Source organism: Phoca vitulina, unplaced genomic scaffold (assembly GCF_004348235.1).
Source record: "Phoca vitulina isolate PV1807 unplaced genomic scaffold, GSC_HSeal_1.0 scaffold38, whole genome shotgun sequence".
Classification (NCBI taxonomy): Eukaryota; Metazoa; Chordata; class Mammalia; order Carnivora; family Phocidae; genus Phoca; species Phoca vitulina.
Window position 1 is genome coordinate 8092789 of NW_022589741.1, and position 10334 is coordinate 8103122.

Here is a 10334-nt window from a genome sequence, read left to right on the forward strand (position 1 = left end):
GCACTGAGGTCCCACACCCACAGACTAGGCTGTCATCTGCCAGAGCAGGCACATCAGGCCTTCTTCCCTCCCAGTCCCCACAACGCCCCTCCCCACAATATTTCTACCCTATAGAATCTTGCTCTCCCTCGATCCTAACAAAGAGGTGAGTTCATAAGGATCTGAAGAATACAACACCCATCTTAGAGAAAACTGTAAAGCCTTCAAATACAAAGGAATGAATCTCTAAAGATGGGACTTTCGACTATGGGGGGGTAGAGGGGGGTGGGAATTAACATTATGGAGAAACTACTCCAGCCAGGAACTTCTGTGTGCCTTTGGTCATTTAACACTTGCAACAACTCGGGATATACTTGTTAAAGCCCCATTTTACAGATGAACAAAGTGAGGTACTCAGCGTCAGGAAGGTAGTAAGTGGCGCAGCCAGGGACTGAACCCAAATCTTTCCAGCTCCAAGCCTCTGAGAGCTCCTACCTCTTGGCTCACGGAGGGGAGAAGCCCATCATGTAGTTTAGAGACCTGCTTCTCTCAGGAGTAGCCGGAGCGGACGTCCCCAGTGTGGACAGGGCATTTTAGGACCCCGTGTATTGTGAAGCTCAGAAGGAATGCAAGACATGGTACGTTGGAAGTGGTAAAATGCTATACAAATGTTCATTCTGTTGTTCCCTCATTTTACTCATTTAGTGTTGTTTTCTAGAGAAAGGGATTGTAATCTATCTAGGGAATGGAACGCTAGAGTTAGAAAGGAACTTAACTCTCACTGCCGGTGTCACACACCAGAGGGGACAGGTGCCTGGTGAGGAGCCACAGCAGAGGGAGGGCCCCGAGCCCACTCTGGAAGCCGTGTCCGCTGGCAGCCAGCGCTGCTGAGGACATCTGTCCGCATTAGAGTATCCCCTGATGACTAACCCCGGTCACCTTTCCATTCTCCTCAGAGGGACTCGTGGGAGCAGACGGCGCCCGACGGTCTCAGCCAGGCCGACCCCGTGCCCACCGACACCCTGCAGACCCCGCCACCCAGCGCAGGTTGCCTCTCCCAGCCGGAGTCAGGGAGCACCGCCCCGCACAGGAGCTCGAGCTGGGGGGGCCCCCTGGCTGGGGCTCAGTCCTACTCACTGCATGCGCTGGAGGATCTGTACCATGTGCCGGGGTACCCCACGCCACCCCCCTATCCCTTCACCCCTTTCATGACGATGTCCAACGACCTACCACACAAGGTGGTGCCCCTCTCCCCAGATGAGGGGGCAGACACCGCTGGCCTTCAGGACCCTTCTTCATGGACCAAAGAAGACGGGAGCATGGCGTGGGGGTCATATGAATGCCGCAGAGCTTACTGAGGGGCGCACCACAGGACTCCTGCCGTGCTTTTCTTGGAGCTGGGTTCGGTATTTGACAGATTGTTTTCAGGGTGTTTCCAGCTCATTCGGACCTGGATTTTCAGAATATGCCATCGCGCCACCCTTTGTAAATGGACCATGGCATTTACTTGTAATCCTCCCTCCCACAACCCCACTGAAATACACGGGATGTTAATTCAGGATATCAGGGACTATATTCTAGTGAGACACTAGAGACTCATGTGTTGTTGGAACTTTAGTAACGCATTACATTTCTGAATTTCTGTTATCTTTGAAATATTTTTAGTGCTCATATTTTTCTTAAATTACATTAAAAAAGTTTGTGCAGATCATGAAATATACTGATTTTCCTGTTCAGTTTTTCTTAGTTATGAACTGTGTTCTGTAATAAGAGAAAAAGCATAGGATATAATATAGATTAGGGCACATAAAGCAAAACTCATTTTATACCATGTGATTTTTAAAGAGGAAAGTATTGGGGCGCCGGGGTGGCTCAGTCATTTGAGCATCCAACTTGATTTTGGCTCAGGTCATGATCTGGGGTTGTGGAATCAAGCCCCACGTCAGGCTCCATGCTCAGCGCGGAATCTGCTTGGGATTCTCTCTCTCCCTCTTCCTCAGCCCCTCCCCCCTTTCTAAATAAATAAATAATCTTTTTTAAAAATTTTTTTTAAAGGGGGAAAGTATTATATACGTTTCTCTCCTTAGTGACTTGTAAACCATTTCAAATATAGCCCCGTAACAAATGTAGCACCACATATAAATGCTCTATGTCTTTAAAATAGGATGAGGTCAGGAGACTGTGGCTTCATAAATACATAGCTTTGACTCTGCCCTAAAGTCTCGGATGTCCAGAAATGAGTCTAATCCAAAAACCGATATGGGCCCAAAACTTTCTTTGATCCATGGTAGCCTTAATCAAACCAGACATTGTTTCTCTGATGGAAAAACCTACAGTCATCAGAGTGGATTAGTAAAATGGGTGTTCTATAATCAAATAAGAATAAATAAGGAAAATGCGGAGAGCAGAACTGGGCTGTTGGCAAGAAACAACAGACCACAAAACACCAAGAAGTACAGGGGTTTGGAGAAGGACACATGGCCAGGTGTCATGCAACCACCATGACACACAACACATCCCATTTGAAGGAAGACCTTGCTGGTGGCTCATTGGTCTGAAACATACAGCTCTTACCATGTATAAAGAAACTGACATCTGAAGCCTCTCTCTGTCTCATGTAAGTTTGATCCCGCGTAGATTTCCTTTGCCAGTTGAGTTCACAAAGTAACTCCCACCAAGAAGTGGGCCTGGCTCCAGGCCAAGCCCGTCATAAAAGCCTCACACACACCTTGGCTTTGCAGAGCACGAGTCGAGGCCCACAGGTCCCACCCCACTCCTTCTACTATTTTCCTGCCACTTTCCTTTCTATGTTCCCATATTACATTTTCCTGACTCCTCTGTTCCCTTTTGACCCAATGCCTTTTCCTTCCATCTCCTGGGGGCCCATTGCTCTCATTTTCCACCTGGTTGTCTAAAGCCACTCAATACAGTTTCCATCACATCCTCTGTTACAGTGTCCCATGCTCTACCTCAGCTAGGTAGGAGTCTAGAAAGATCAAATAAGGACATTAATTCGTACTTAGAAGTGACTAATGGATACTTCTCCTTGAGTGTGCTTTCATGGATATTTTCTGGTGAAGCAAATACACTCCCAATTTATGGAATGCCCACAGAAATGCTTGGATATGGAGCCTCCTGGGAGAGCATTCTCCAGTGGAGATAAACTGATGGTCCCCAGATGCTAGGCTGCCCTCTCCCGGGTCCCCTGCCCCTACTTCCTCCCTCTCACCACACCTTGTCACAGCCTGATCTTTACTTCGCTCCATATTAGCTCTTCACTAGAAAGGAGCAACTTCCACTGTGGGCAAGAAAACAGCTCTTTCTTAAGTCCAGTGAGACGTGAGACCTCAGTCCCGGTCCTGGGATCTTCGGCAGAGCCATCCGGCATCCCGGTCCCTGCATCCGAAAGAAGAGATCTGGGTCCCAAAAGCCATTTTTCTAAATTGGTTGTATACATTTCATAATAATTCCAGCCATCTGCTGTTGACCATTGTTACAAAGTAGCATATAGCACAATACTGGTGTGTAGACCATCAATATGTGTCCACATAGCTTTAACTTCTGTTTGGTTATAATGCTAAATGTTAGACATGCTCATTTCCCTTAGTTTGCGCTTATCTTCTCACGGGTTATGTTCATCTTCTCACAACCTAAGGACACACTGGCTCTTAGGTAAGGAGAGCTCAACAACCAGACCTCAGAACAGAGGTAAATGCAGGGATTGCAGTGCAATCCACATTCTTCTTAAAGCATCCAAGCCCTTTCACTGTGCTTCACAAAAGTGATTTACAAGAAAGGAGACGTACACGGGCCCGCACTGCATCTAGTATCCATTTCAGCTACCTGGTCTAAAGGGGACAGAGGCATGGGGAGTGGTGTTAGTAATTCCAAGTGCTAGGGATGATTTTTAGGAATTCTAGTTAGCTTGATAATGTGTTTCTATATTATTACATATATTTCAATTTGGTTCAGGTTTATTGTTCTGGGAATTGCCAATACTTTGTCACAAAGTGAAACCAAGCTACAAAATTATGACATGGAAAAATATCTATTTCTCTCCCACTCAAGTATGCTCTCTGTCCCTCTGCATGCTGGGGACTTAATGCATCTGGTCATAATAATGCATAATGCCAGCATCCGAAAAAAAAAATGTGCATCCTCCTCTCCCTTTCCTTCCTTAAACCTGCTGTACCCAAGCTCATAACTTTCCTGGGGAAAGCAGGAAAAATTAGAGAACTCAGGTTCAAAACACTATCTCCTTTAGGTCCTTTAAGGTTGAAGGTAAGCAGAGACGATGATGGCAAGTTCAAGTTACCCAAGAGGGCTGGCTAGATAATAATGTCAAGAAGAACCAGAAAGTGAATTTGCCCCTGCGAAAACTGCAGTATACACAATCCTCCCTGAAATCACTGGAAACAGACATTAACAGCATGTAGTTGAGAGTGTTTGTGCTCTCTTGTAATGTTATGCAAATCCCAAAGAATGAAAGAAAACCACATCTTTACCTCGTTTGTTTTATAAATGCTCTTAAATGAGCAGTGTGACTTGCTACACCTCGGTTAATAATAGAATATAATGGTACTGTTGTGGTAGGGGAGGAAATACTCTAGTACTCTAAAGTACTAGAATTCTCTACAAGAAATTCCACAAAGGGAAAAGAATTCCAAATCCCAATAGAAAATATACATGTACATACATAGAGATGTACCCACACACATAGACATATATATATGTATTACTAGTTGAGCACCTGGGTGGCTCAGTTAAGCGTCTGCCTTCAGCTCAGGTCATGATTCCAGGGTGCTGGGATCGAGCCCCGCGTCAGGCTCCGTGCTCAGAGGGGAGTTTGCTTCTCCCTCTGCCCCTCCCCCCACTTGTCCTTGTGCTCTCACAATCTCTCCCATCCCGACTTCTCTCTCTCTCTCTCTCTAGTAAAAATAAATAAAATCTTTAAAAAATAAGTATTACTCGTATCTTTGTGCTCCTTTTTTAAATATGTAAATCTCAATAATACATTCACAAGAAATAAAACATCAGTAACACATAAAAAGCTGAAATGACTATTGATAGATCCAAGGTTTAAATCACCTTAACATTATAGTGATTCTACCAACCACATGCCAAAATCATACTTTCTTTAGGTTCTATCTTTGGGTTCTGTCTCAAGTTTCCTTTCTTTTCAAAACATTACACTGTTCCTTTACAGACCATATTCAATAAGGACTGACCCTAGAGAGCCTAAATGCGAAATCATCCACTCTAGCTAAAGAGTGAGTCTCTGACCAAACTCATCAAGCGAGGACTCACGAATGGCTCAGACATGTGTCTCCAGCATCTGGCTTAGTGCCCAGCATGTTATAGGTGCTCAGTAAAATCTTTGTTAAATTGAACTAAAACTATGCCACAAAAAATGATTAACTCTTTAGACCCTGACTCTAGGGCCAACATCTCTCTGAGACTGATGTGTAAGAAAACCCTACCATGTTTAGTATTTCACATTAGCCATAGTCTCTGCAAATTTTGATAGTAGTAGTGGTAATATATTTAAGATGATTGGCTTAGTATTTTTAAATGTCTCTAAGAAGGAATGCTACCGAACTTTGATGTAGCACAGAAAAATGTTCATATATTCGTTTAGTATCTACATGTACTATAATATGTTGCTAGGAAATCTCATAAATAAAAGTTATTCAAAGCTGGGTGTTATCTCTGGTGTGATTAAAACAAATATGATAAATAGATATGGAACTAGAATCCCTAAAGATCAGGCTAAATAAATAATAAGAAAATCTTCTAATATTGTGACACCATGTTATCTTTGATCTTTGATATAGAAATGTCCTCTACTCTTAGCCTCTGATAAATAAGATGTGTGGGTTTGCAATATGCACTCTCATTGTTAGTATATTATAGGCCAAAAGAGGAGGACAGTAAAAAATCTTTACAAGTTCGAAAGGGAAGAAAATGTGGACAAAACAAATAATATTTAAGAATTAGCTCTTTTGCATTAGGAAAACTGATAAATACCCCTACGGACCTTCTACCTAACGAAATATCTTGAGTGGAATAATCCAAAAGTTTAATGCTTAGTAAATGAATTTAGTCATAAATGAAAGATCACTCAATTTTTTTTCTTTCTTAACCTTGGTAATATATTCATAGGCTTTTATCACAGTCATCTTTATATGTTTTTGTACATCTCAAATATTGCATAATAAAAATGTTTTAAGTAAAAGGTAAACTTCTCAAGCAGCATCTGACAATATTTTCCTTACTTAAATGATAAATTATAAAATGCTTATTCCCTACAGAAGCCTCTTGAGAAAAAGTTAAAACTTTGGGTATGTTTAATGGGAAGAGACTGAGTTACCACAAATCATTAAACAATCTCCATCTGTGAGTTTTCCTGATCATTTTCATATGGACCAAACATTCACTCTGGGCCCAGGAAGGACTGGTTTCTGCCAGGTTTTTGGAACTTGATATTTCCCACAAGGTTTGGTAACAGTGTCCCAAAGTCAAAATGACAAAGGAACTTTGCATTAATAAAGAGAATTTTAGAGCTGTAGTCAAATTTGGAGGGAATAAACTCCCCTTTTTTCCTTATACCGAAACTCTTTTCATATTCATGAAATCTCCTACTTTGGGGGAAAAATATAATGCTCTTCAGTGTCGTTTGCATATGAAAGCCTGCCAAAAAAATTCAGTTAAATATTCCATTTAAAACTTTCAAAATAAATGTATTCTATTCCCATTATTCTGAGTGCTCAGGGACTCAAAGAAGGTCAGTGACGAACTAGAGGGTTTCTGAGCTCAGTGGCTCAGAGACCTGAAAAACTGTAATATGTGAAAAATTAGAGGAACTACAGATAATAAGCTTCAAAAAGAAAAGGCTTGGGGCAGGGGGCAGGGCTGGGCATGGCTTCTTTGGGCTCAGCACTGGGCCTGGCCAGAGTAGGTGATCAGTATATGCTGTTAAAAGAATGAATCAGCGAATGAACCAGACAAACCCATAGTGGAGAAACAGTGGAATAGAAGTGGGAGAACAGGTATCCCACTCCCTCTGTAATTTAACATGCAGCTGATGGCAAAAACCAGGATTTATTTATCTTTGTGTTCCTGGTGCTTGATATCATGCCGATACATAGTTGGTGCACAATTAACATCTCATTGGATTTTGGCTCAATCGATGATCATTATATTTAAACGGTGGAACGGGCTCCCTTATAAAGACAGAGCTCCCATTTCCTCCACGCATGTTCCCATGGGCCAGGAGCTCAGCCAAGTGGTGGAGGGAGACAGAGGCTGGCTGACCACCAGCAGGAATGTTGGGAAAAGACTCTAAGTCTCTCTCAACACCTCAAAGGTCCCTTTCAACGTCCAAACATCAGGATCCTGTGCTGTATTTTTAAGCAAGTGAGCCTGTTAAAGCCTGTTGAAAGCTCACAACATTTTTTTTTTTCCAGTCTTTTATTAAACCTCCAGAATGATTATCAGGATTTCAGGGCAGACACCCTGGAGGGGACAATGCCCCCAGCGAGAGGGAAGAGTCCCTAGTCTGAGAAGCACAAACTGTAATTAACTTAGTGAGCAGCCCACCTTCTCCTCCAGCCGGTCTCCCCTTTGGGGTTCTGGTGTCCCCAGTCTTTACAGAATACTTTCAAGTCAGTATGCTGCCCTGCCTTGGTCTCCTCACACACCCTGACAGGAATACAAACAGCACATCAAAATACTTTCACATGCACAGCGTTGACACGTGTGTTCGCCTGTCTCACAGACAGAATTTTTCCAGTGCTGGTCACAACTCATTCGTGGGTCAGCAAATTGTCTTCATGACTCCCAACCAGCATACATTTTTCAAATAGAATGAGATGGAAAAGATAGGAGAGGAAATGTCAGAATGCCTCATATACATAGGTGTATTTTGCTTCATGAGAAATTTGTTAAATAAACATGTAAATGTTGTTACATAGTCTGTGAACATGTAAAATGGATTTATTATTGTGGGTTGAAGTCAGAGAAGTTTGAAAGCCTCTGTTATAAAGGATCAGGAAGACAACATTGATAGTTAAGAGCAAGAGCTTTTGCATCAGATTTACCAAAGTTTGAGACCCAATCCTGCCATTTATGTGCTTAAGAATGTTGGGCATGTTGCTTACCTCTCTGAGCCTCATCTGTGAAACGGGGAGGCCATACAATACAGTGCCTGATATCCAATAAACACTCAATAAATGACACCTTTTAGAAAAAAGTCTCCCATGAGGACCATCCAACTCTATGGGGTCTCGGGGTAGACCTGGATGCTCTAGGCCTCACGACATGTGCAGATATGTAGGAAAGATTCACGGGACTTTTTAGAAAGGACTCTCCTTTGCACCCACAAGCATGATTATTGTACCTTAAATATCTGTGCTGGGGTTTTGCAATTATAGAAACAAATTATAGGAACCCAAACTTCTTCATATTGGGGTAAAAACTGGGAGACTTCTCTCAGTTTCCCAAAATGGGTCTGAGGCCTGAGGAAATCCAGTTTTCTGAAGTTCGGGCCAGTGACAGCACTGGAACATCCATCTCAACAACAGGGGCAACACAGAAGCCCCCAGAACTGCTGCCATGGTTCAGGCAGAGGCTTCTCAAGGAAGGGACAGAGTTCTTTGCTGTCTCTACAGACCGTGGGACTTCCAAGGACCTCATCTCTCACAGTCCCCAACCTCCGCCTGCCTTCTGCAAATACCGTGTAGCCAAACATCAGCCTCAGCTTCAGTGATGTTGCCAAGGGAACTCAGTGGCCTCCTAGCACCGCTGTCCATCTCCCAGCAAAAGAAGAGATTAGCAAGGAGAGGAAGCCTGAAAAAATGAGAAAGCACCCCAGAAGAGAGGGAAACTGACACACTCAGGGGGCCAAGGAGAAAGACAGCAATGCAGGCAAGAAATGGAAGAAGGCAGTGACAGGAAGTGAGAGAAAGAAAAAGAAAGAAAGAAGAAAGAAAGAAAGAAAGAAAGAAAGAAAGAAAGAAAGAAAGAAAGAAGAAAGAAAGAAGGGAAGGAAGGAACGAACTTGGAAAAAAGTAAATAGAAAGTCCAAAAGAAAGATTTTAAAAGCAAACAAAAAAGAAGTGGAAAACCAAAAGGAGGAAGACAAAAGAGAAAAGAAGTACCGGACGAAGCTTTGAGGACAAGAGACCCTCCCTACATCCACAGTTTTGTTCACCATTCCGTCAGAAGGAGCAGTGCCCAGATGGGGCAGGGCAGGGAGAGAGGGAACAGGGGCTCTGTGAAGTCCCACTGCCCTTCCCCTCCTCACGAGCCTGGTCCTCAGGCCTGATGCCCATCGGGGAAACTCAGGACACAGGCTCAGAGGCCTCTGTGGAAGGAGACTGCAGAGGCTGACAGATTCCAGCTAGGCTAGAGACAAACACACCCCGCCCTGCCCTCCAGGGCCAGGTGCCATCTCAACTGCTCCCAGCCCAGATGCCCTGCCAAGCAGCTCCTCCCCATCCCAGACTCTGGTGTCTTGTCACCTCGGAGACCCCCATGCCCCCATCTGGGTATGTCCTACCCTGCAGTGGACCCACTCAAGGGAATTCAGATTATTTTTCTGGTGGCCTATGGGGCTCAGCTCCACTCTTGGCATTTCAGAGAACTCAGGGAACAGAGGCCCGTAACCATTGCCTGGCCTGGCATCCTGGGAATGTCTTGGCTTATTCGCAAAGGGAACCCCATCCCGCTTCTCTGTCTTCTGGGGCCACCCTCTTCCCTCAGGGGCTAGAAGGGGATCTGGCCCGGCTCTCACTTCCTCTCGGGAGCACTCCTGTTTCCCTGAGCTTCCAAATCACACGGAAGAGGCCCGGCAAGTGCGTGGAGAACATAACCCAGCACAGTTCTATCGTCTGGGAGGGGCTCAGCTTGCAGCAGCCTAGCAGCCTGGCGTCAAGAATTCCCCACCTCTCCCGCAAAGTGTGAAGGCCTGAACACAAATCCGTGTCCTTTAAGCTAAAATAAGCAGGAACCAAGCTAATCATCATTTCTCAACACATACTCCTGCAGTAAAAGGGGCAGGGATGGCTCAAGACAGAGAAAGAGGAGAGGAGAGGGACTTCACAGCACAAGAGACTCCAGCCTCAGAAAATCTTGGGGGTGAGGCCCCACACACACCCCCGGCTCCTGGTGGAGGAGCAAAGGGTCTTAATGGGCAGGCATTCTGTCTTGAAACCACAGCGTCTGGGGCCCAGACGGAGAGCCGACCAAAGGCGAGGAAGCCGCTGGTGGCCAGGCGGGGCCAGAAGGAGATGAGGCAAAGAGCTGAGGCCTCCGCCGGGCCTGCGGCCTGCAACCTGCGGCCAGAGGGACTCCCT

General features: G+C 44.7%; 1 protein-coding gene across 1 annotated transcript in view; it reads left to right on the forward strand.

The window, feature by feature from the left end:
- CUNH11orf53 (chromosome unknown C11orf53 homolog) overlaps positions 1 to 1719 on the forward strand; it is a 396668-nt gene extending 394949 nt beyond the window's left edge. The window contains exon 14 of the mRNA XM_032428142.1: positions 936 to 1719. Coding sequence (XP_032284033.1) covers positions 936 to 1337 — 402 coding nt within the window. The 3' untranslated portion in view covers positions 1338 to 1719. The remainder of the gene's footprint in view (positions 1 to 935) is intronic.
- The last annotated feature ends 8615 nt before the right edge of the window (positions 1720 to 10334 follow it).